At 41.1% G+C, this 27,041-nt stretch overlaps 1 protein-coding gene across 3 annotated transcripts in view; it reads right to left on the reverse strand.

Moving 5' to 3' along the window:
- The window catches only part of PTCHD4 (patched domain containing 4), a 180,315-nt gene extending 154,804 nt beyond the window's left edge, over window positions 1-25,511 (reverse strand). For 2 of the 3 annotated variants that reach the window (XM_078446981.2, XM_078446983.1), the window contains exon 1: window positions 24,452-24,877. In XM_078446981.2, the coding sequence (XP_078303107.1) occupies window positions 24,452-24,877 (426 nt within the window). Of the gene's footprint in view, window positions 1-24,451; window positions 24,878-25,166 lie in introns of those variants that run through there. The other variant, XM_078446982.2, reaches the window with a different exon arrangement.
- Window positions 25,512-27,041: the final 1,530 nt, after the last annotated feature.

Raw genomic sequence — 27,041 nt, forward strand, 5'->3', positions numbered from 1 at the left:
TTCCTTCCATGTTTTACAGTGCTTAGAATTTTTTTTTTTTTTTTTATCCAAACAAGTGACTTCTGAATTTGGAATACAAACTCAGGAAGTTTCAGGTTTAAATTTCCAAATATTTTCCACACGCTTTCCAAATGACAAAGTCCTCAAAATTCTGTCAAATAGCATTTGATTAACTGAAATGCTGTCAAGTTTCAACGCAATAGCACCATAAGATTTGGAGGCTGCAATTCTAGGCAGAATTTGCAAACAGAATTTATATTATAGTCAAAAGACTGTGCAATTCCACAATTACAGAACAGACCCCATTCCTTATTAAAAATATATATATAACTGCTACCAACTTCTCCTGACCTTTTACTACCACCTTTCCATCTCTGCCATGATAGTTTATTACACGTTGTCAACTCTGCATATCATTCCCACATCAATATCCTAAAGATTTCACACCCCTGGCTCCAGTCAGCTCTGCATCCAAATCATCCAGGGAAGAAAGCTGCATGTCATACTTCTAAAAATACTTCTTTGGGGTGATAAATTTTACTAACAACCTTTAGAATTTGAAATTTTCCGGAAGCCTAATCATTTACTATCATTTAATTCTGTTCCCTCTTCTAACTCAGCAGAAAGGAGAGCAATTCCTTGATCTCACTTAAAAATATTTGTAATAGTGGTAATATTTTTAAACTTGCAGGTTTTCATTATTCCAGCAATGGTTTCACCATGCAGGATGGTTCCTTGTCATTCTTTTTGTTCTTGAGATGATAAGAGACCTTTGGTGCCCCCACTTTAGAGACCCCTACAATTTAATTGTGTTAATTTTTAATGTTTATTTATTTTTGAGAGAGACAGAGACAGAATGCAAGTGGGTTAGGGGCAGGGAGAGAGGGAGACACAGAATCCAAAGCAGGCTCCAGGCTCCGAGCCGCCAGCACAGAGCCCGACAGGGGGCTCGAACTCACAGAGCTGTGAGATCATGACCTGAGTCGAAGTCAGACGCTCAACTGACTGAGCCACCCAGGCACCCCTAATTGTGTTCATTTTCAAAAATATGTTCCTTCTCTTTAAAGCATAAACACTAGGATTTACCCCTTGCTTATTTTGGTATAGTTACTGAAAACTTGTTTCTCATTTCAATCCTTCCAATGACCTACAGTTATCATCCCCACTTTAAACTGAAGAAGCCAGGGCTTAGAGAGATAACGTCATGTATCCAATATCACACAGCTAGTAAGTGACAAGGCCAGGATGGCATCCTAGATCTGTCTGATGCCAGAGATGGGGCTTTTGCCCACTGATTTCTGCAGCTTGGAGGGCAGGGATTCAGTATAATGTGCCTTTGTTTCTCCAGAGTTCAGCACAGGTTTTGATATATAGGACTGTCTCCCTAAAATGTACGTTGAATGAATGAATGACTAAACAAAATCCGAACAAGGTGTTCAGAGTCTATGTAGAAACATCTGCTGTATCCTTAGCAGTCTCTTGGCATGTCTTGGTATAGCTGTGCCGGAGCCAGTCTGGCTACTTCAGAATTTGTTTGAACCAGACCATTCAGACAGGTAGGGAAAATGGAAAATTAAAGAGCAAATACTCACATTGACAGATTAAGAAATACCGGGGAACAAGTAAATAGAAGTTACTTGGGAGAACAAATCAGAACATAATTCTAAAACTTGCCGTCTCTGAACTAACTTACTTTAGCTAATTTCCAAATCTTTCCCCTCATTATGAGGGCCTTTTCATCCCTTATTATTGGGTCATTCATTCCCAGATATTCACCTACATTTATATATATTTATCTCACTCATTCCAATTGGAGCTGCTCCTTTACAGAAATAGAAGAATTTCAGATGCAAGTAGCTCTGATAGAAAGCCCTATTCCCGTAAAGAGTTTTGAGGAAACTTTCCCAGTCTCTTTTGAATGGAATCCAGGCAGATTAAAAGTGTTAGTTGTATTCCTGGCACCATGATTTCATTTTAAATTAGGCCAATATACATTTAATTGATAAGATGGGTTGATTATTTTCTACCCCTCAATATTAGTTATAAACTAGTACTTTAACTGGGTTAATGATATTATCTTTAGGGATCCCTATTTAATTTTTAATTTTTTAAAGTTTACTTATTTATTTTGAGAGACAGAAAGCCCGGGCACGTGCAGGGAAGGGGCAGAGAGAGACAGAGGTAGAGAGAGAATCCTAGGCAGACTCCCGTGCTGTCAGTGTGGAGCCCAATGTGGGGCTTGATCATGACCTGAGCTGAAATCCAAAGTCAGACACTTAACTGACTGAGCTACCCAGGCCTTCCTAGGGATCCTTATTTTAAATGCCTCTGGCAACTTCCCCTTTCTTTCCACTGTGTACCTCTAAACTCACTGATATGATACTGGGACTGCTGTCTCAATTGTTCTGACTTTTAAAATGTCCTATCACTTGTTTAATAATATATATCTTATCATGCAGCATAGCATCTGATTTATGATGCAAGTTGTCAATTTTCAAATCAAATAAAATGCCCATAAAATGAGGTTTCCCAAGGAAGACATCCTTGAAAAATAATAGAATGGAGCTTGTTTGAATTAACTGCTCCTTTTTAGGGTACCTTAAAGCAAGCTGTGCTATTAGGAAGCTAGAGTAGTTCAGGTTATATTCCTTACTTCTTTAGAAAACATCAGGAAGGGAAAAATAGCGTGGATGCTCATAAAGGATCTTCCGGCACCACTGTCATAAGCTGAATATTGCTTGAGATGTCTTGGATTCAGTCAGAGCATAATTATTGGGCTGTTTGGCCCCTGGGTCCAAACACCCAAATGGCTTTTTCCCCTTTGTTCTTATGAGATGAGGAAAGACTTTAACAAATGAACCCAAAGTGAGATCTCGTTTAATAGAATTCACCCTCTCTTCCCATCTCCCCTGTTCTAATGACCACAACGTCCTTTTCAAAAGAATGTAGCTGTTACAAATCACAGCTGGCCAATTTCCAGTTGGAAAGTTCAATTTTTGTCTATCTACGTACCCTGACAAAATCCCCCTGGATACAGAACCAAGTGATCATTTTAGAAATTTGTATTGTCTGGATAACTGCAATGGTTGCACACAGACATCTATTGCCTTTTACCTTTGTCTGTATTGACTCTCAGTGAAACTAATACAAAACTACCGACGCTGACCAATGGAAAAATCTGGAGGTTGGTAGCTTTGATTGCTTATACTGCATGCAGTCAACCACTCAAGCAGCATAGATTAAAACATAAAAGTTTCGGCAATCGCTGAGCATTATAAATTCTCATTAGAGTCTCATAATCAAGACATTTGGTTGAGTGGAGCATACAGGTGTAGTAGCCCACATACGGACCCTGTCACATATGAAGAAAAAGATCGTCGCTTTAAGATGTAAAACAGGTTTTCTGGTAAGAATGTTACCTCTTTCAGGACACAGAAATAAAAGCACTAGTTTACTAGATTACTAGTTACCTGAAAAAGTGCTGGTACTACTGTGGGACACTGTTGCACAGGCTGTGCATTCTGGAGGACTTAGTGCAGTTTTGAAAGTATAATATGGGGGCGCCTGGGTGGCTCCGTCGGTTAAGCGTCCGACCTCAGCTCAGGTCATGGTCTCACCGTTCCCAAGTCGGAGCCCCACGTTGGGTTCAGTGCTGACAGCTCAGAGCCTGGAGCCTGTTTCAGATTGTGTCCCGCCCCCCCCGCTCCTCTCCTGCCCACGTTCTTTTTCTCTCTCAAAAATAAATAAACATTAAAAAAGCGTTGTGTACTATTAAAAAAAAATAAGGAAAGCAACGAGAAGATCCAAGATGAGCTTAGGACGCGTACTAGGACAGTTTGGACTGAAATAGATGATGCAATCAATAGCCAAGCGTGAGAATAGAACCATTAATGAGGAATCTTTAACGTCAAGCAGTTGTTTGAATGTCATCTATTGTCTACAAACTGCAACTGAGCAGGTGACTCTCCTGTTCCACGATTACCTTTTGACTTCTGGGGGACATATTTTCTAGGAGGGTCAAAATACCGCACTTGAAAAATGAGCTATATGCCTGAGTGACACAGGCATGACTATATAAAATGTAGAAAGGCTGATTTTTCCTAACCGCATTTCATAAAATTCTCTCGGGGCAACCTATCTTTCCTGTGTTACCAAAATGGGGAAAAATCAGGTTAGCAAATAGCATTGTCTCTACAGCTTTTCTTAAAGCTGTGGAGGATGGCTGCTGTGATTTAGTAGGCCTTTTCCCTCTTTCGTGCCAGGGACTAGGTTTTGCAATATTACCTTGAGGATTTAGCATCTCAGCTTGGCTGTTTCTGACTCTCCAAAATGAGGAAGATGAATTATTTAACATCCAGGAAGCACCAGCTGTGTTCTCTCCTAAAGCTGAGCTTCCCCCACCAGAGGGATTTACAATTGAAATAGGTTTCTAATCTAAATAGGACTACAGTTTGGACAAGTGAACAAGACGAGAGAGTTTTTTTCCTAAGTGGAGAAGAGATATTAGTGAGCATTTCTTAGCGGTTTTCCCAGAGCACCTAGAAATTCTCTAGGGATTATATAGCCTAGCATCTTGCCAAGGGGACAGAATGCTCCTGACATGAAGGCACAACTCTGAGGCCACTAAAGAAGGGGATTTATAACATGCAATAGGAGGGATTTAGGTTAGGGACAAAGACAATTCTCTTGATGGTCGGTGTTACACAGAAGGAGACAAGAGTATGAGAGAACTCTTTCCCTCAATGTTCTTAGAACCAGGGCAGTGGTTCTCAAAATTGTTCTCGAAATTTTGTACCCCAGGGGGCATTCAGCAACATCTGGACACGTTTGTTTTTGGTTGTCACAATGGGGGCGAAGAGGAAGACACTACTAAGTCTAGTGGGTGGGGACCAGAGATACTGTTAAACATTTTATAATGCACAGAGCAGCCCCTCCCAACTAAGAACTATTAGGCCCAAAATGTCAAGAGTGCCAAAGCTTAAGAAAGGCTGACCTAGAGAATTTAGACATGTTTTGAGTTCTCTCAAATGATTTTAATCAGCCTACCTGGGCCAGTTCTAGGAAATAAAATAATTCTTTCCATTTGTTTAATGAGAATAAAAATGGTTTGCCACCCTGTTGGGTGTGCTCTCAAGATGGGTTCCTCTTCAGGGAAGAGGGCTCTCTTCCCAGGGACTCTCCCTGAAGTTCTCCAGTTGATTCCAATCTTTGTTTTAGGAATTAATTTAAATCCCACTTCATCCCAAAAGCCTGAGGGAAAGACAAAGGTGATCCACTATTCCTTGAACTCCTTTCTATAGCAAGTAGTGTCTGCCTACCTCATTGGGCATTTACTGCCTCATGTATTTACTGTATGTACATGACAAGACAACTGTGTTGTGACCTTATCCAACCAAGTCAACTAAACTGTAAATTCCTTACTGGCAAGGGATAGTGTTTCTGCTGCATCAGAAACACACAATCTATTACCAGCTTGCACACAGTGAGAATTCCATAACCCTTTATTTATTATATGATGATAGAATTCTTTATTCATTATATGAGCCACTGGGTGGCTTGGTTAAGCGTCCAACTTGGGCTCAGGTCATGATCTCACGTATTCAGGAGTTCGATCCATACATAGGGATTGCTGCTGTCAGCCCAGAGCCTGCTTCAGAGCCTCTGACCTCCTCTCTCTACTCCTCCCCCAATGGTTCTCTCTCTGTCTCTCAAAATACATAAATAAACATTAGATGATAATCAATATTCAATCTCTTCACATATTCTGAGGCCCCTCAGAGTGGTAGTTATTAAATAAAAGTAGAAGGACTCTGATTGCCAGTTTTCCCCAGTCTAAATTGGGGCAGGAAGAGATCATTTTAAAGTTACATCAAATATATTTCTATTTTCAATGGTTCCTATTCCACAATGCCAGGATATGGACTTTGATTTCTGGTCTTCATAAAAACTAGGCATCAGCATGACTTATTAGAAAAAGAAGAATTATTTAGGGTCATTCTATGTTAATAGAAAAAGGAATAATGTAATATCATAATAAAGAGAAATAGTTTTCTAATAGAGAAGTGTCATGATATTAGTCAGGTTTATTAGGGCTTTAGAGGAGTATTCCAAGAAAAGTGGCAGAAATTCGATCAATTAAGTGAGGTGCACATAAATTGAACTTAATAAAACTGCCTAAATTGCTTTGGAAAAAAATGCTGTAGGGAATATACTTTTATTAGTTCTGGGTGAGGGTGAATTTGATGATACAGTGAAACCTTTTCCACTTTTAATCTTGAGTTTCCCATGAAAACCATCAGGAATAACTTTAGAAATATTATCTACAACCAAACTAAAGACTGAAGAACCTGTGTGGTCAATGTGTAGTCAATGGTTTAGAAGTAAGAATGTAGGTACTGCGGTAAGAATACTGGCTCCAATCCAAGTCTTACTGGACTTTGACAATTACTCAGTCTATGTCAGTGCACAACACCCTGTTTGGTAGAACTGCTCCCGTGGATCTACATCAGATACGCCCTGGGCTATCCTTGCCTCCAAAGAATTCAGTTCTCCAGTGATGAAAGAGACTTCTTGACGCGCAGTCTTACTGTCTCCAAATTAAAACAAAGAACAACAATCAAAACCAAGAAATAATTATTGAATTAAATTACTGAATTAATTACTGAATTAAATAAAGCAAAATCAAAGTGTTGCTCTAGGACAGTCAGATACAACTCACTGGTTTTTCTATTCGTGAAGACTGAATTCACTGGGTAATTTTTTTTAAATGTATTTATTATTTTGAGAGAGAGACAGAGTGTGAGGAGGGGAGAAGCAGAGAGAGAGGGAGACACAGAGTCCGAAGCAGCCTTCAGGCTCCGAGCTGTCAGTCAGCACAGAGCCCGATGAGGGGCTCGAACTCACAGACTGCAAGATCATGACCTGAGCCAAAGTCAGACACTCAACCGACTGAGCCACCCAGGCACCCCATCACTGGGTAATTATTTAATGCTGCACTTCACTTTACTAATACAAAGAATCCTTATGAGAAAAGAAAAAGGCCCATTTCTATTTTATGTTTCTCAACAAGGATTTTTGGCATCCTGCAATTTCTATATACACTGTAACTCTCAGAAGCATACACTGAGCATCTTTCAATCAGTCAAAATGTGAGATATCTTTTGAAGATTATGTTTACCCATTCTGTTCTGAAAAGATTTAATGTGACCTTTTCTTAGATATAAAAGTGACTAATTTGTTTAATGGGAACAAAAATGCTGATTTACCACCCAAGTGGTCACTAAGTTGGCGACATTTGTTAAACCAGATATTACTCAAAACGAAAGTAGGAATTAACCCTTTATTCTTTGTAATCAGTAAAAATGCTCAGCATTTTAGCTGTGGTTGCTTCACAATTTCAACATCTTAGTGGCCGTTGCATTACGATTTATGAAAGATGCCTTGTACTTGTGTCCATGCTTCATTTTTGCTGGTTAAATAATCTCATGATTATCTTAACCATTACTATACATCAGGGAGGAAAGACCTCAGGGTGGGATGATTTTTGGGGTCATGGAAAGTTCCACTATCCAACAATCTTCTGGCCAGGTCTTGTGGATGATTAATAACCCTCATGCTTTTTCATCTTGATATTTCTTGGTCCATACCCATAAAATTTTCCTGCTTGGTATTCATTTTTTAAGTCTATAACATTATTGGGATTTTATGCTGACTTCATAACCTTCAGAGTAACTGATCGTAGCAAAATATTTCCTTGCTTATAGAGAGCAGCTTCCCATTGACCTCGATTTTAATGAATACATTTTGAAAAGAAAACATTTATTACCAAGTGAAATAAGCATCTCTGAAAGACTTCTCCCACCAGCGAAGAGTAATTTTTTTTTTTTTAATAGAACCCCTGACGAGGCTGAATCTGATATAGCACCAATACTGGCTTATTCAAAGCTCTGAATCATTTTGGACTCACCTTTAAGATTCAAGTTACCACACTTTACTGATTGCTTCCCATTTAGTTGTTTTCCTTCTTCACTAGACTAGGTTTCTGGAAAAGAGGATCTGTACTTATCTCTGTAACTCCCCAGGCTAGCGCCGTGTCTGAATCAACGTAAGCATGGAATATATCTCTATTGAGAAAGGCTATTCATTGGGATAAGGCAGATACACAGAGTAGGGAGTTTGGAGCATGGAAGATGCTTGCGTATCTTTATGAAGAATGCAACACATGTGTTTAAGACCCAGGACACACGTCAATTTCCCAGACTTAAAAGCCTGCTGAAAGCAAAAGGCTGTGAGGTAAAGAATGAGGTTTACAATAAGAGATTATGGAGCCAGAGAGGAAAAGACCAACAGAATATAATGACCATTTCCAAGGTCGCAAGTAGAAGATGGTTCCAAAAAATACATTATAATGACCAGGGTTCTCCTTCACTGAAGAAAGAACAAATAGAAACACCTATTCTAAATCGATGTGAGGAATAATTTTCTTCAAGAGAGACATTAAGTAGCGAATAGGTTACTGAAAGAATGTATAAACAAGGCTTTCTGATACTTGTAGATTAGATAACCTGCCAAAATTTCTCTTAATGAAGGCTTATGAACATTTATGCACAAAATAATGATACTTATGTTAGACCCCTTTAAGGGGCACAAGGCACAACTACTGAATAGTATTTAGAACAGTAAATAAAAGAGGAACCAAATCCCTATCTTATACACCCCTGCAAAACATAAGAGAGTGGGATACCAAATGGGATAACTTCCTTTTTGTGATACATAATTACGAGTTTTCAGTGGCCAGTGGCACACATCCTATCATTCATGTGGACTAGGAAGACATCCTTTTAACTCATTCTATCAGGTGATTTATAATTGCCATTTAAACACAATAAGTGAGGGAGGATATGATTTGTGAATCTGCTAGGATGCTAATGGAAAAGCTCTCTACTGACCCAAGAAGGGCACTTAAATTGTTCCGGCTCCTATGTAGTTGGAACTACTTTAAATATTCATTGCACTTTAATGAACGTACTTTTCCTTTAATTAGACATGGTGTTAATACTCTTTTAATCTGAATTGATTTGCCACACTGATCTGGGGAAGCCAGGATCTGTTTATGAATGAATTAGAAGTCTCAAAAGGAAGCATAATATTATTTTCACAGGTGAAAAGATACAAGACATGGGGTGTATTTAGCTAAAGATTAAGTAAAGTTTGGCAAGCTAAGACTGGGAATATTTTGAAATTCCTTAATATCATGTTTTTAATACTCAATATGTGACAATTAAAAAGATCACGAAGTCACTTGATGTTTCATTCATTCAACACGTATCCTTTACTTTCTTCTCTGCACTTATCAAAAGGACGGACTAACGATGGATAGCATTAATGAATTGGTTGCACAGTAGCAAAGCGTGACCACCTCAGGATATGAAGGTATTTAGGTTATCTTGGTGAAAATTAAGGAGTTAATAACAACTTAATAAAGGTGAAGGTCTATTTCAAGTCCTGGTATTATACTTCTTTGAGCTGTCAAGATTTATTACCTTTGGCTGTATCACCATAACAATATTTTTCACGTGCCTCCAGGTTTTCTTTATTAATCTCCTTACAGAAATGCGTGCCTTTTGAAGTGTCCAGGGATATATTTTCCCAATGACGAGTAATCCAAGACATCTTTGGAATATAACAAATTGATTAAGACATCATACTTCTGGCCAGTCAATACCAGGTTAAGGAATTATAGGAGAGGATGAAGTTGTTTATTTAGCTAAAGAGCTCCCATGGAGGTAATTTACCTGGTGGGGAAGTGATGTGATTGTTGCTGTCAAGGCAAATGCTCTCTCCTTTGGGACCTCAGAGGCTGAGGCTCAGGAGAAATAGCATTTGCCCCTTATCCTCTCATCCGTTGCAAAATTGCTGGATAGGATGGTGGGATCTTCTGGTCTAAGGTCCCTCAGTGTTTCTCAATTTGGTTATCCCTGCATTCATTCATACAAAGACTTCGAAAATACCAATGCTTGGGCCCTTTCCCCAGAGATTCAAATTCAGTGGTCTGGGGAGGGGCCCATGGCACCATAAAATTGGAAAGTTCCTGAATTGTTTCTTTGGAGAATCACTGAGCTATAGCAAGTGAAAAGCTGTAACAATTACTTCATAATAGGATAAGCCACAAGGTACTCTTAGAAGCTTAATCTTGGATGTGGTCCTTAACAAAGTAATTCACAGCATTTTGGAGTTGGTCTACAAATAAATCAGGTCCTTCTAATTTTCATCCAGGGTTTTTCTTGGGACACCTCCTCCCCTGGAACTTGTTGACCTATATTTGTATCTTGTTTTCGTAAGTGCATATACTTACAAAAGAGACATCTTAAATCATGGAAGAAAATGCTCTTTTCCTATAGCTTCTATTGACAAGCCAGAATATTTTGCTTTCTTCCTTAAGCCTATTAAAGATAGTAAAAATCAGTTCCAAAAACTCTGCCCCAGAAGCACTCTAAAGGTAACAATAAATGAACAATTAAGTAAATTATGTCGCAGTCACTTGCCAGACTTTTGAACAACCGATAAAATTATAATTATGAAAATGCTTGTGAAAAAATGAAAATAAATAGAATCAAAAAAGACATATACCATATATGACAACTGTGTATTTTATAGTTAAAGACTAGAAATAAATTGTGTATAGAATTGGTGAGTGGGATTGTGAGAGATTTTTCACTTGGTTTCCTAATCTTTCCTTGGTGTTGTTATAATGTTGATTCATATTTAAAAATACCTATAATTTATTAAGAAACTACCAGGTGCCAGAAATTTTGAAAATCTATAGATAGGATATTAATAATACAATTTTTAACAGAAAAATTGAAGGACAAAGACATTAAGTAGCATGTCTGAGTCATAGAGCTAGTCAATGACAAGATCGGATTCAAAGGTTTGTCAGTTTCTTTTTTTATTACCCTCTTCACCGTTATTTAAAAATTTTAAAAGAGGGACTCAATCAATAAGACCCCTACCTCCCACCTCAATAAAAACATTTGTTACTTTAGGTTAAATGGACTGGATTGTCCATGCTTATATGTTTAACATCATCAGTAAGTTTTCTGGATACTAAGTTGAGGGAAAGATGAAAAGTGAGAATCTCTTATCAGTTTAGTTATCAATTAACGAAATATTCTTCTATCATGAAAAAGTCAAGGAGGATAACATCAAATTAATAAACAACTTTTTGAGGGGCACCTGGGTGGATCAGTCAGTTGAGTGTCAGACTTTGCTCAGGTCATGATCTCACAGTTCGTGGGTTCAAGCCCCATGTTGAGTCTGGAGTCTGTTTTGGATTCTGTGTTTCCCTCTCTCTCTGCCCCTTCCCTCCTCACATTGTCCCTCTCAAAAAATAAATAAACATTAAGAAATTTTTTTTTATTAAAAAAAACTTTTTGAGAGAAGTTAACTAGAAATATAAACTTGGATATTGTTTAGTAAGTTAAGATGTGATTAGTAACATACTGATGTGATTAGTTAATAAAAAAAAAAAAGTCTAAAGTTTCTCAGCCTAGAAAGGATCCAGTTCCTTAAAAATAATCCCCAAGGTAAAAAATGGCTGGAAAGAATGAGATGATAATAAACGTTAAGTTGCTAATAACCAGTTTTATGTGCCATTCCCTTAGAGAGATATGCTCTATCTATGAAAAGGGGTCATTAAACTAGTTCAGACCCTGGGCTTCCCAGGGCCCTGGGAGCTCCAGCAGGGCGCGTGTCTGTCTCTGGGGACACTTACTGGTGCCCCACCATCCCTGTCCTCATGCTCCATTACTCAGGCTCTGCCTCCTCCCCCCAGGAATTTGCCCTAAAGAGATTATCCCACAAACTGCACTGTGCAGGAAGATCTGGTTCCTGGGAAGAGAGAAATGAAAAGCTAGAATTTTCTCACATTTCTTTTAAGCTAGAAGTGTGAATCAGATATGATCCCTGCCCTTAAAAGTCTTATAGTCTTGAAGGAGAATAAGACAGATTCTAAATAGCACATATACTCCTTTGTGCTGTTATACGCATGTTTAATAACATGCTTCATCTCGGTTTCTAATGCAACATTTCATACATGAAAGGGTAACCTATCCTGTCTAGGAGTTCATATTTTGGTTTGCTAATATTCCCATGCAACAGATTTTCACTAATTTACATCCATCATCTATTTTCTTTCATTAAAATTTTTTCTTGTGCATAAGTATTTTTTATCTTAAAATATAAAACAAAAGACTGCTGAATGGAATCTTTAGCTTGTAGACTCTTTGGATAAGTTTCTTTTTCTCATTCAATTTTCATTTCACTACCAAATAAACACTTGGAACTATTAAAACAGTAAGTGTGACTTGGGTTTCCTATGGACGGAATATACAAATAAGGTTGTAGTACAAAGAGCTTAAATTTCACTTGCTTGTATCTTCACTTTAAGATGGGAACTCTGGCCCCTGAAAACTTTTACCCTTACATTTCTGGGAGTCTTTCTGCTCTCTTTATTATTTCCCAAAACACTTTCCATGGTCTTCCTCTCCAGTCCCCTGGTTGATTGCCATTAACGTGAGCTAGCACTGGCACTGGTCCAGACTCTCTGAAGTTGGTGCTGTGGTCTTCAGATGTGATTCTGTGAATTCTCTTACTGCTAGGTTGCCACATAAAATACGTGGCACCCAGTTAAATCTGAATTTCAGATAAGTAAAGAATGCAATATATAGGATGCATTTCTACTAAAAAAATTATCCTTTGTTTATCCAAAATTCAAACTTAACTTGGTGCCTCGTATTTTTACTTGCTAAATCTGACAGCCCTACCTTGTGCTCAAGCCATACCATGCCTCCTGCAGTCTCTCGTGAGCTAAAGTCACATGTGTGCTATATACAGGTGGGGAAAATGGCTCTCTTTTCCTCTTCCGATGGCCTTTTGTCTCTTTATTATTTTTAAGTTCATTTATGAGACTGATTTACTTTGAGAGAGAGAGAAAGCATGAGTGAGGGAGGGCAGAGAGAGAGGGAAAGAGAGAATCCCAGTCAGGCTCTGCTCCATCAGTGCAGAGCTCCACGTGGGGCTCAAACCCATGAACCACGAGATCATGACCTGATCTGAAGTTGGACACTTAACCAACCGAGCCACCCAGGCATCCCAGCCTTTTGTCTCTTTAGCCCAACATTGCTTGTGCCATCTTAAGACCACTCACAGGAACAGCTTTCAGTGTCTTTCTGTGGCCATCTATCTTTGGGGTTTAGACAGCCTTAGAATGTCAGACTCACTGTGGCGGGCTTTTTTTTCCCTGTTCTCTTAGACATTCCCCCAATGGCTTGTCCCACAGTCCTCCTTATTGGCTAGCTCCTCCCAGACAAGTCAATTTACGTAATGAAGGCTACCAGCTCTCTTGGTTCATGAGGCACATACAGTTTTATTTCATCAAAGACTTTCAACAAATAATAAAACTTAGACTGTGATTACGGGAACTGCCTTCAAAGTACCTCTAACGTGCGTGGAAGTGTTTCCTGCCTTTGGAAGCACTTAGGGAAGCTCTGTGGAAAAAGTGGCTTTGGGGCTTCAGCTTTTAAGAAATGTGTGCGAATTTGACAGCGTGAAAGAAATTCCAAGCAAATGTAACAGTATGAGTGGAGGTAAGAAGACAGGAAAGTTCAGGGTTGGCTTACTTTGGTTTGGTGACACCGTATGATGTACAGCAACTGGAAACTATAAGGAAAGTTGGTGCCCTGGACAAGGAAAGTTCTCCATGGCCGTGGTCAGGAGTTTGTAATTTCTTCTCCAGGCAATGGGAAGCGCTTGCAAGATTTGGTTAGAAGAAAAATATAATCAAGAGATGCTTATAGTCCTGTTACACAGGCTACATTCCAAGTGTGAGAAATTATAGGAGAGAGATTAGTTTATCACATAAATAAAGTAGGTAAGGAGTAATGAAGTCCCAAGGGAGGGACAGGAGAAAGAAAAGGAAAAACAGAAATTTGAAAGAGACCTTGGTCTGAAAACTTGATAATCATTTTAATCAGCAGAGTTTTGTTTTGTTTTGTTTTGTTTTTGTGGGTTTTTTGGTTGGTTTTTTTTTTTTTTTTTTTAAATTCCCAATGCCCATGCCACTTCGAGACTAATTAAATCAAAATCTCTGGAGATGAGACCCCCACATCAGTATTGTCAAATCTCCCCTCGTGATTCCAACACTCAGCCAAGACCGAACACCACTATTGCAGAGCAGGAGTTCTCTCACTTCCGTAGGAATCAGAGTCACCAAAGGGCTTGTTGGGCACCATTGCCAGAGTTACGGCAGATCTGGAATGAGGTCTGAGAATTCGCATCTTGAACAAGTTCCTAGGTGGTGTGGGTGCCGTTGGTCCAAGGACCATGCTAGCAGAACTTCTGGGGTGGAATGATCAGGACCTAACAGTTAATTAGCTATTACTATGTATATGTCTTGGCTGGTTGGGGGGAGAGGGAGAAAGAGTTAATTACAGGGGACTGAGATTCTGAGCCTGAGTAAATGGCAGCATAGAGGTGCTATTCAACAGTCATAGACAGTGGAAGAAAATAGATATTGGGCTTGAATGAGAATATGGAGAGAAAAGACAACGAAAAAGAGTGTTTTATGGGGGGCCATTATAAAAATGGGAACAGTAAGAAGAGGGAGCCAGTAAGAAGCAGAGAACCATCAGAGACACAGAAGGAGAACCAGAATGTCACAAACACCTAGCAGGGAGAAAGTGGTCAAGGCTAGCTCTGCTAAGAACATCACAAAAATGTAACCTCTGAGATATTTCCAAACCCAGTGAACACAGAGAACCAAGGTCCCACATTTTCCTTATCTGCTCTTTACTATCCTTAGCAAAGAGAGGTCAGAATGATAACCCTGGAGGCAGCTTAAGGTCTTTAGTGCAAAAAACAGAGGGATCTGTATCCCTCACACTGCACTTACTAAGGAAATAAGGATGACGACCATATGACAGAAAGATTTTCAGCTTTGAGGGTTGAAACAAAAAGGGCTTTTCACCTAATCTGGCTAAGGGCAGAGTATCAGTGCTCATGGAGTTAAGCCCCTAGCAGCTGTTAAGAATTTACAATGAACCTGGTGCTGTTCTAATGCCGTATATGGCTCCTGCTCACAGTGGGGTTCATGGATCAGTGGCATCGGCATCACTTGCTAGAAATGCAGACTTTCATCCACACCAGACCTCCTGGAACTGAATCTGTATTTTTGAAAATATCCCCAGGTAACATTTAGAGCTTGAGGTAACAATTAGAGCTTGAGAAGCACTGCTTTTAGGTATCATGAACTCATTTAGTCTACTCAGTGCTATGAGGTAGGGACTATGAGGAGGGAGCTGAGTTCTGAAGAGGTTACAACATTTGTACAAAGTCATACAACTAATGGGGCAGAGCAAAGATCTACACCCAGATAATCTAGATCCATAGACCTGGATCTGACTTGTGTTACATCAATGCTCAAGAAACTCTTACAATGTCCCTTCCCATCGTCGCCGTACCTTCCACCGCGGTGGCTCTTATCCAACGCTTTTAAGGTGCCTGTCGTCCCCTTTGTTCTCTTGTGTCTACCATCCAAGCCATGCACGTTAACCTCCTCACCCCTTAGATCTCAGCTCATAGTCACCTCCTCAGAAGGCAGCAGTATCCAACACCCCAAGACTTGGTATTCCACTCTCACAGTGCCATTTTTTCTTCCATGATAATCTGTAGATATGAATTCGTGTGATTTTTGCCTTTTTTGCCAGGCTTAAGCACCTAGAGGGCAAATGCACATCTGTTTTGTACCTCATGGAATTGCCAGGGACCAAGATGGAGCCTGGCACAGAGTCAACACGATCCGTTACCTAGATGAGTGTGCACAGGAATGACTTTCAAATCAAATGTGCACCTTCCCCACATTAGCATGGACTATAGTGCCAATCAGAACTGAATACTCTTGGGGGCGCCCGAGTGGCTCAGTTGGTTAAGCGTCCAGTTCTTTGTTTTGGCTCACGTCATGATCTCACAGTTTGTGAGTTGGAGCCCTGCATCTGGCTCTGCTCTGACAGTGTGGAGCCTGCTTGGGATTCTCTCTCTCTCTCTCTCTCTCTCTCTCTCTCTCTGCCTCTCCCCTGCTCCCTGCTCGTGCTGTCTCTCTCAAAATAAATAAATAAACTTTAAAAAAAAAAAAGAATACACTCTCCCTCCAGGTAATTAAGAAACCTGGTGAGGTGAAAGAACAGACTTGAACATTCAAAAGAAGTGTAAACTTTGAGGCTGAACCTGATCCATCCAGGCAAGCCTCCACCTGCCAGAAACATTCAGGACCTCCTGAGGCTATGAGAACCCTGTGTATGTACAACCACTTTCCAGAATCCAGAGCCAGTAAGTACTCTGCCTTCAGCCTTTGAGGCAGCAGAGGAAAGTCAGAGTGGCCCACGTGAGCCCTCCCCGTATTGGCAGGGTAGCTCTGGAGGGAAAACATTGGCTGTTCTAACACAAATCCTATAACTAAACAGAGTCCATTCATTCTGAGTGCTGCTCATCAGGTACCTTTCAGAGGTCCCGAGTTTCTCTGAATGACAGAGAATAAGCCTTGATTTCAGTGAATGGCTCTGCCATAATAATCGTGAGAAAAGCACGGATTGCAACGTCACTTTAAAAATACGCCCCACTGTAATTTCGTGTCTCATTTTCCCAAATACTCTTGCTCCTATGGATAGTTCCTATACCTTGTGTTCTCATATTATATTAACATAATTAGGCTAACTAGGCCTTAATGTTGTCACTCTCGTGAAGAAAAAAACTCAAAGGGCCTTGAGAAAAATGCTGCTGATGTTTTTTTCTTAAAGAGATGGTTAGATTTAATTTCAACATTTTTGGAAAATATTGAACGACAGTAATCAGCTTTAAGCTTAACCAGGTGACAGTTCCCAACGACAGCTGATACGGACGAGGGTTTCTCCATGCGGAAGAGCTGCTTGCTAATTCTCCAGGCATTTCCTCAACATCTCTATCACGTGCCTGAATGATATGGCTATAGGCTCAACTCAATTTTCTTAGGGTGTTCTTGGTCTGAATTGACACGTTACTTCAAGCTCAGCCATGAATGAGGAATCCGGAGGTCCACCTTGTGTCTTAGACCTGAGCTTTTCAAATGCTCAAATGCATGAATCACCTAGGGGCTTTGTTAAAATGCAGACTCCTGTCAGGTGAGATGCGGGAATTTGCATTTCTAATAATGTCCCAGGTGATACTGATGCTGCCTGTCCATATGTAACACTTTAGGGAACAAGGTCTTAGAAAACAAAATGAAATTGATTTTGTTATTTACAATGCAACTTGGCACCCTTTTTAACCAGAAGCATTGCCTAAACGTTTCCGCGTGCCAGGGCTGGGATAAATGTAACCCTATCGACCAGCACAGGGGCAGAAACAATCCGGAGAAATGAGTTACTCCCAGGATTCCACCCTGGGGAGGGGGCCCCAAGGTGATCTGTTTGACTCAGGGAAGAAACAGGCTTGCTGTTCAATCTAGAGCTGTCTTACACAAATCTAGAGTCTAGGAATTTCCAGACTCCTTTTTAAAAAATATTTATACCAAGCACATACAGAAGTGCTTGGAAGTATCTAGAATAGGCTTGAACATATGCTGATCACTCTAAAATTGAATTAAAAGCAATGTGGTCCAATAATGATGTAACAGCTATTGGGTTAAAATGGAAAATATTCTCCAAACACAATGTATTTTGAAATGCAAAATATAATAGCTTGTTTCAGTTAAATAATGTCTATAATAGAAAAGGCTGAGAAAATAACTGTTAGAGCTTATCATTGCTTAAAGTGGCATGAGAGGCAAAGGAGTGGTTTCTTTTGGAGGGGGGAGTGGCCTTAGTTCTTCCTGCACTCCCACCATGTTGTGTCTCTTTGACTTCTTTTCTCCACCCTTACCCCAAGCTCTTGGTGGTCCTGCACCACTGAGGGAAACACCAGCAGATCAACTGAGAGTAAGAAAAGAAGAATGGAGAGATCCATTTCTGTTCCTTTTTTTTTTTTTAAACCATCCCTTAATCCTTGAATTTCAAACATGAAGAGAGTATAAATAAAATTATGAAAATTATTTACTTTAGTTAAAAATAGGTCTTTGTTGAAGCCAAGGAGAAGGAGATAGCTCCCCCATCAAGCAAGCCTTTTGCCCATTTGGATGCTCAGTGTTGGAGGAGGTCATTAAGAGGACATGACCTCTGATTGACCCATAAGCTTGACCTGGGTAATCAGAGGCTCCTGACCTCTTCCCCTGGCCTTGCAATATACATACTGTCCATTATTCTCACAGTGAGAGATGTTTTCAAGGATGCAGCCCTGAGAAAGCAATGTGTTGTTGAGACCATCTGGACGGTGTATGTAACTGAACACAGGCTTCTATACAGACTTTTAAGATTCTCACAGGCAGGTATAGAGATCTACTCATCTTGTGGCTGCCCAGGAAAAGCCTCATATAGAAGTTCTCTTGCTCATTAAACCTTGACACCTACCAATCTAGGGTGGCCTGCTTCTTTCTTTGGTCTCTCTTTGCCTTCTTTGTATGGAGGAACAGTTTTATTTTATTTTATTTTTTAATGTTTATTTGTCTTTGAGAGAGAGAGAGAGAGAAAGAGAGACAGAGCATGAGTGGGAAAGGGACAGAGAGAGGGAGACACAGAATTTGAAGCAGGCTGCAGGCTCTGAGCTCGACACAGAGCCCAACATGGGGCTCAAACCTACGAACCATGAGATCATGACCTGAGCCAAAGTCTGGTGCTTAACTGACTGAGCCACCCAGGCACCCCATATTTTATTTTATTTTTTAAGTTTATTTATTGTTGAGAGAGAGAGAGAGACTGCAAACAGGCAAGGGGCAGAGAGAGACAGAGAGACAATCCCAAGCAGGCTCTGCACTGACAGTGCCCATATGGGGCTCGAACTCCCCAACCGTAACATCACAACCTGAGCTGAGATCAACTGTCTGACGCTCAACCTTGACTAAGCCACCCAGGTGCCCCGTGTACAAGGAACAGTTTTTAAACCAGTCAGAAAAATTTAATAAACCAACTTATCCTGACTCGGTGGCTAGGAAATATATATACAATAACTTCATTAGGAAACCGTGATGACCATTATTGAACAGCATAGTTCAGATCTAACCAAACACATCTACTTTATTCCACAGGAAAAATATTCTAGAATATATTCCCAAATCCACCGTAATGATAGTCATCTACTACCTAGTGGAACGTTACATCAGAATGCTAGAACTTGAAGTCCAGATTGGTGATGGGATTTGTCCATTAACACACAACTGATCTTTAAAGAACTGGGCTTAGAACTTAGAGCTCCTGAACATTTCCCAATTTACTCCCCATTGTCTTATCCCAACCTATATCATCAATTATTTTTCCTGATGCCAATTTAAGACAAAAACACCCAAGCTTGTCTGGGACAAAATACCCTGTCTGAAAACTGAAGACCACACTGTAGGTTTCCCACCTGCAGTTGATCATGGGGCCTCGCCATGGTTTGTTTTGAGTTGATGTGAAATGATATTAAAGATGAAATCACTGGCCAGTGAGGCATTTGCTAAACAATTTGCAGCAGGTTCCTCAGTCAGCATACAGTAGGGGTTTGCCCAGACTGGAAGTTTCACTCCCTTATGGATGAATAAGAGAAGTGAAGCTTCCTTTCCCCATCTTATGAACTAGTGGATCTGAGTGAGCCAGCGGACAACTGTGAAAGATCAGTAGTGGTCTTTTAATGCAGATCTGAGATGACTTGGGAATTATGGCACGAGATTTTTCTTAGTACAAAGGCCTGTTGTTACAAAGAATGGCGCAGAGCGTGATGGGACCTAATGTAGTATTGTGATTAAGAATTCAGTACGGACACCTGGATTCAAATCCCAGCTCCAACGTGTACTATCTCAGGGACCTTGTACAAGTCATTTAACCTGGTCATTAGCTTCCTTACCTATAAAATGAGAATAAAAATACTCCCCTGACTCACAAACTTGTAACAATAATATGCTATGTATAAAGCACAATAAATCTGAACATTCAGTAAGGTAGCAATGTTTTCCCCCATCAAGAGACAGAATCAGGAAGGTAAGCTTGAATCAAAATATCCTGAGAGAAGATCCTGACATGGATGTCTTACAAGATTTTAGAATAAATTAGGGAAAGAGGTCTGGAAGAACCAAACTTTCTTGGAAATCTCTAAAATAATGTTGGTCCTCACTTTCCATGTTGGCTTAGGTTGCCCTTCCATTGAGTCTGGAATGAAATAATCAATGGCAATATCTTCCAAACCTGGAAATGTCCCCACAGAAGTGCTGTTCTTTATTAAGAAACAGGAAGATCTTTCTTTGCTCCTGTTCTTAAATATGGTATATTGAAGCACATACACTTCAGTTCAACATCTATTCATAGGTGTGGGATTAATGAAATTTAGTGGGAAGGACAGGCTGCAGGGGAATCAAATCTGCTTCATTTCTTTCTCACCATTTGCTATGGACCCCATTTGCCTGCTTCTTCTTTTTACTTGTGCATTTTACTGTGGCCAGAGTAAAGATCTTGGAGTCCAGAGTGGTCCTTGCTTAAGGATTTTGAGCACCTGATTCATTTTATTCAAGAGACTGGGTTCATCAATATGTTATGTATTTAACTTAGAAATTCAGTCTAGCCACATTGTATTAACTTATACAATATGTAGTTTACTAGGTGGGGAAAAAAAGGCTCTAAACTATTGGGGCCAAAAACACTTTATAGAAATCTGGAGAATGTAGAGACTACCTTTAAAAATAAAATTATGCCACAGAGGTATGAAAAGTGATGATAATTTTGTGATATTACAGTACAAATGTACAAATTAATCAACAGACTAATCAATGATGTGAATACTATCTATAAAGAACTGAATTAGGTTGGGGGGAACATAAATAGCATAGAAGGAATATAAGACATGACTTTGTGCCTCATCTGGAGTATGATAATGGATATAATAATATAAAGATTTTAATTAGAGACACCCTTATAGAGTTCCTATCATGCAGGTGTAGGAATTGCAGATTTGGGCACCTTTTCCACACAGTTTTTGAAAATGTGTATGTTTCATTTCTTCTATAGTATTCTAAGCTGACTCCTGCTTTTTTCATACCAGCTTTATCTGAGACTCTGTTACCAGCCAACTTTCCATGTCTCTGCTTCTCTGGATCACCTTGGCAAGATAATCGTGTTTATCAGAAGTTCTAAACCCTTCTGTGCTCAGGACTACTTGGGTGTCTTCGTGATATTTGGAAGATGTCCTTCCAACGGTCAGAACTGTTTCTGGTCGCTTCTTTCTGTCAATCGGTGTTTCTACATCTTCAGACTATCTCTGAGAACTGACCTGCTGCTTCTTCTGTGTCAAGAGATTGCCAATCCCTGCTCACGTTGTCCAGCCAGTGCTATTTATTTTGCATTTTCCCACAACTCCTGCTTCCCTGCCTAACAATGGCATCTTCCACCATGAAAATTTTCCATATTGAGTTGGGAAGAGAGGTGACCCAAGTATGACAGAGGAAAGCAAAATGAATTAGAGGGCCATAAACGTAAGTACAAAATTTCCCCTCAAATCTCATACACCAGAAGTTCTCAAACTTTACCATGCATCAACATCCCAGGGACACTTCTTGAGAACCACTGCCACATGTGAATCAAAATCATCTCCAAATAACATGTAATCAAAACAAGAGGCCATCTCATTTTGCTCTGTGACAAGGAGCTCTTAACCTAGACATCCTTGGAGACCCTTTGATAGGATTCGAGCTCTCCATGGTACTCCACAAATTATATTTTATATTACATTAGCATGTGTGAGATTGCATCCAGATGCTTGAGAGGGCCCACTGCTCTCAGAAGACACTCAAAGGATGCATTTTCCCAAACATTATCTTCTACAACTCCCACTGATGCCATGCAGTGAGAGTCAAGCCAGCACATGTGTGGAAGCGTTGACATTAGAATGGAGCAGAATAGGGCTTTACAGTTTATAGAGCCAAGGTGTAATTTTCCTGTTCTTTGTATGGTTAATAAAATAATTCTATTAATACTATTACACTGGCCTTTGTGTAATCAATTATTGGATTCAATGGAATCAATTATTCCATTCTTTCATGATTATACACTGACTCCTACCAAGATGTAGATCCACCAGTCAATCAGCCAAAAAGTTTAGATGGAGCACCAATGATAGGCCTAGTATGGTGTTGGCTCAGTGAGGAACCCAAAGATTGCAGAATCCCTGCTCACAGGCAACTCTCGGTGAGGATACTGACATACACTACTTGTAAGCCCTGTGAGAAATAAGAACCTTGTTTTTCTGACCCCAAATTCTGTCTCATGTGCCTACAAGAGCCCCTAGCAAATCACAGGAGCACAGCTAAATATTAAATGAGTGAATTAAAGACCTCAGGGGTTTATACTGTAAATGTCATAATGATTTTGGCGGATAAACAAAATATTCACAGTGGCTGATTGGCCAACGCTCTTACACCTGGAGAGTACTGCTGAATAAAGGAAATAAGGGACCCAATTAATAAGTCACGTTAATAATCTGCAAACTTGCCTCCACAGGGAAAGCAAATTGAAACTTAAATATGACACAGTTTCAAATGGCTCTTTACACCAGATGTCCGGCATAGGTAAGAACTCAGTTAAAAGATTAGGCTAGAAGATCACCTCTCCCTCCACTGCATCCTTTCCTGTAGCAAGTGATAATGTTGATGGCAAAGGATTCGGGTAACAAAAAGCATGCTGCCCAACCACATATATTCATCATGCTTCCTTCGATAAGTGTGAAGCAGGCAAGCCCTTCCTTACCTAGATTTCAAGCTGATGAATCATCTGTCTAGTTTCAGTAAACCCCAAGGGACTGCTCAGCTTTGTAAAGCTGAAACCCTGTCAGCCTCTGGATGCATTTAAACAAGGACAACGTGTTAAAAGGAGGCAGGTTATGAGGTTTCCTGAGGAATCCCTAGTTTCTAAGTGCACAAAACTCTCCTTCAATGCACAATAAAGAGCCTTTGTATCTAAAATAACCCCAGAAAGTTATTTTTAAATCGTGTATAGATGCTGACTATCTCAAATACATAAAGAGAAATATTAATGATATTCGGCCATCCATTTACCCAAACGAGGTCCCTCCTATTCCATTATCTCCATGGTAGCACACACATAGCCTTATACACGTTAGAAGAAAGAAAATTCCTCCTTCTTGGGAAATACCTGTCCCGGGAGTTCTCCGTTGTGCAGGTTCTGAGCACACACAGGGTCGAGCATACAAATGGTGCAGTGACTCTTTTGGAAGTCACATTTGTCCCTGAAACTTCAGTCACCTGGAGACTGCATGCCTCATTGCCTGCAGCAGCTCAATCCTGACAGTGTAGGATGAGTTTAGAAATCTCATTTGAGCAACAAAATTTGAATCGAGAGTTCAAACAGCATAATGTGTTTAATGCTGAAATAATCTTTTTTTTTTTTTTTGCAACTTCTGCTGACTGTGGAATTTTTCTCTTTTTTCTTTGCTTTTGGGCTATCATCTTGGTTTGGTTTGGATATTGTGACGGGAAAGGAGGGTAACAGGACTCAGTCTACAGGAACATCTGTTACCTGCACATCCCCATTTGTACACATAGAACGTCTCTGTTTCTTCTGCTATGCTAACACACTTACACATAATTCCTGAAATCCCTACTACATTCATATCCACTGCTTCCAGACACACACTCACAAGGCACCAAAACACAAAATCTCTACATGTCAAAATCAAACCAGGCTGAAGACGTAAATAGGTGAACATGGCACCAGGTGGATGTGTAATCAGTAATAAGAAATACATCGAGCCCCATAATGAAAAGAAATCCCCCAAATTGTTTAGGATTCCCCCTCCCCCTTCCATTCACTGATTTATTAACCCTGAACAAAGATGTAATTGCAGGGTCTCAGAAACAACTTTTTTTTTTCCATTTTTTTTTCATTTTTTTGGCATTTGTTTTGTTTGGCTTTGAATTTCTTAATATCTAGTCGTACCATTCATTCATCGCCTGTTTTCTTCACTCAGTTGCCCATCTTTCCCCCTCCCCCCCAAAATGAAAGAAGCATTAGCTTCTGAGTCTTAAGGATGAGACCTCTGCATTTTCTTTGCTTGTTTAGGGCAAGAAATGAAGTGCTGCCTCTTTAATTGGCAGAAGCATGCAGGAGGAGCGTACCTTTAATTTAGTGCTGGGATACCTCACTTGCACCCTGGCTGTTGTCTTATTGGAGACGGCAGCCTGCCTGAGATCCTCTAGCACTGAAATAATATCATCCAGCACGCATTTCTTATCCTGATTTTTCAACACACACAGATGGGAAAAAGTATAATTATAGCCCTTGTGGTTCACCTTCATTTCCAGCACGGCTCGGTGGGTCTGCAGGATCCCCTCAGCCTGGAGCAAAATATTGTCCCCGGGTGGGGAGAGGAGGATCACCCTGCCATACCTCCCAGGGGTGTGTAAGTCCGAATAGAGCTGGCTTTTGGACTGGTCCAGGGGGAAAAGGCTGCTGGCCAGGCTGCGCTCGATCTTGGCCAGGCTGTGGCTGGGAGCGACCAGGCGCTCCAGGTCGCCCTCGGGCTGGAAGCGGTTGAGCGCGCTGAGGCCGAAGGTGATGGTCAGGACTGCGGGCACGGTGAGGAAAAAGACCGGGTGCCGGCTCACGCACAAGCCCAGCCTGTGGCAGCACGACTGGAGCCCTCTGCGAAGCACCTGCCGCAGCATCCTCCACCAGATCCAGCTCGCAGGCGCTCCCGGCCGTCTTAAAAAGCACATGTGACATGTGTAAGCGCCGGGCCACCCCCCCCCCCGCTCCCCCATCCCACCCCCCTCCGGGCCAGCTCCCCTCCCCAGCACCGCCGCGTCCCCACCCCTCCGCGCTCACCCCCAACCACTCCGCCTGGTCTTTCCCCGGCCCCACCTCCATGCGCTCCTACTACTCTTTCAAACACTGCAGCAAGTTGCAGCAAGGCGGGCAAATATCGACAGCGCGCTGCGGGGGCACCGCGGGGCCCACCCCTCCCCGGCCTCCCCGCGCCCTCGCCGCCTCCCGCGCCCCTCTCACCGCATGAGCAGCGTTCCCTCGGTCTAGCCCTTCATCTCGGTGCTGCAGTCCCCCGGCCTCCCTCGCTGGAGGTGGTTCCGTGCGGAGCGTCCCACAGATGTGGATTTCCTCTCCGTCCTGATGGGGTTCGGTGCCTAACTGGAACCATGTGCCTCGGTGTTGTAAGAAGCAGACATGTGCCCCAAAAGGGGCGGAGGGGGGCGGGGAGGAGAGAGACTAGAAGGGAGGGAGCGAAGTGGGGGGGGCAGCTAAGCTTTTTTTTTTAAGATGCTGGCAGTTATTTTTAGAGTTTTGTTTTCCCTCTTCCCTCCTGGCTGGAGTGAATGGAAGAGGAAACTGGTGAAGGTGCTGCTGGCCCATTGGAGCAAAGGCAATTAGAGCCTGCGGGGGGGAGAGGGGGTGTACGGGGGAGGGGGGGTGTGTGGAGGGAGGGAGCTCGAGGGCTCCTGGAGGCCAGCAGCCGTTTTGCCCCTCCAGTTTCCCTGTGCCCTCGAAATCTGCTTTCCTGCCGAAGGAAAAAGAGAGCGGAGAGGATGATGCTGCATTTTTAACATACCACAAAGCATGCAAGGGATTTCCTTGCAACACCTTCCCGCCGTCATTCCAGACTAGTAGGCTGCAGCCGAGGGCTGCCAGAGACCCCATTTGTGGGTGGTGCGTTGGGGCTCTAGAGATCCCTTCCTTGATCTGGTGATTGGAGAGGAGGCATTTGCCAATAGCAGTCGCCTGTGGCTTGGTGTGTGTGTTTGTGTGTGTCGCGGGTTGGTAGTGAAGATCCACAGGCAGTGTGTAGTTTCCCATAAAATATTACGTTCACTTCCTGTACTTTTGAAGTTTAGGACAAAAAGTTCTTAGTTTCTGGTTTCAGTTCCCTTTCCCCATTTTCCCTTCCATCAGATTTATTCTGATATGAAGTAGACCCAGAGGCTATCTAGTTTTCTCTTGTGAGTGGAATTACAGAAACAAACATTTTGGGACACCCATCACACAGGTTTTGCCTCAATAAAGAGGGTGACAGGGCTAGGAGGAAATACACTGGAGTCGTTTAATATGTAAAACAGTGAGTCTCCTTCACCACAGAGGAGAGAAAACTCCCACCAGGTACAATTCCTCCCTGACTACCTAACCCTGTAAAGATGAGAAACTCTCATGTGCAGATCCCATCAACTTCAAAAACTTTACTATTAGTAAGTGGATGTGTGTATTTTATTTTTTTGCTGATTGGGCCTTTCACAAGGCCCAGTGTTCTGGAAAGAATGTGAAGAACCCTTGAAGACAAGTTCTAAATTTGGTTGTGAACTGGAGACCTGCTTTCCAAAGTTTCTGTTCTTTTTGCACTGACTTCATAGAGGAAATGGGGATTCAAAACATGATTCATTCACACTTTCTTAATCATAGTAAAATGACCCACTCTTCATCAGATACTTGAGATATGCCCATGTGTACATACAAAAAAGCTGAAAAATCTCATCCTCTTAATAGATGAGTTTTATTTTTCCTAGTGGAATCAGTTTTTCAGTTAGAAGACCAGAGAGACTGCAGGCAGCTCAGAAACAGGGGCAATGGTTAATTAAGGGCAACAGTTTAAAGGTGGTGTTATATAGAAGATAAAAGAAAAAATTCCAGCCTTTAAAATTGAAATTGACCTTGAAGAGCAGTCTGTTTGCAGCACCCCACCCCCTACCCCCAGGCCAATAGCTTCTATAATATCCCTGATGGTTCTCCACCCAGCCCTTGCTTCTGTATGAGATTTCTATTCTTCTATTCTATTCTATTCTATCTATTCTATTCTATTCTATTCTATTCTATTCTATTCTATTCTATTCCATTCCATTCATTTAATGCTTTTATATCAGCATGGATTTAGGGGTATTT

Source organism: Panthera onca, chromosome B2, assembly GCF_046562875.1.
Source record: "Panthera onca isolate mPanOnc1 chromosome B2, mPanOnc1 haplotype 2, whole genome shotgun sequence".
NCBI classification, from domain to species: domain Eukaryota; kingdom Metazoa; phylum Chordata; class Mammalia; order Carnivora; family Felidae; genus Panthera; species Panthera onca.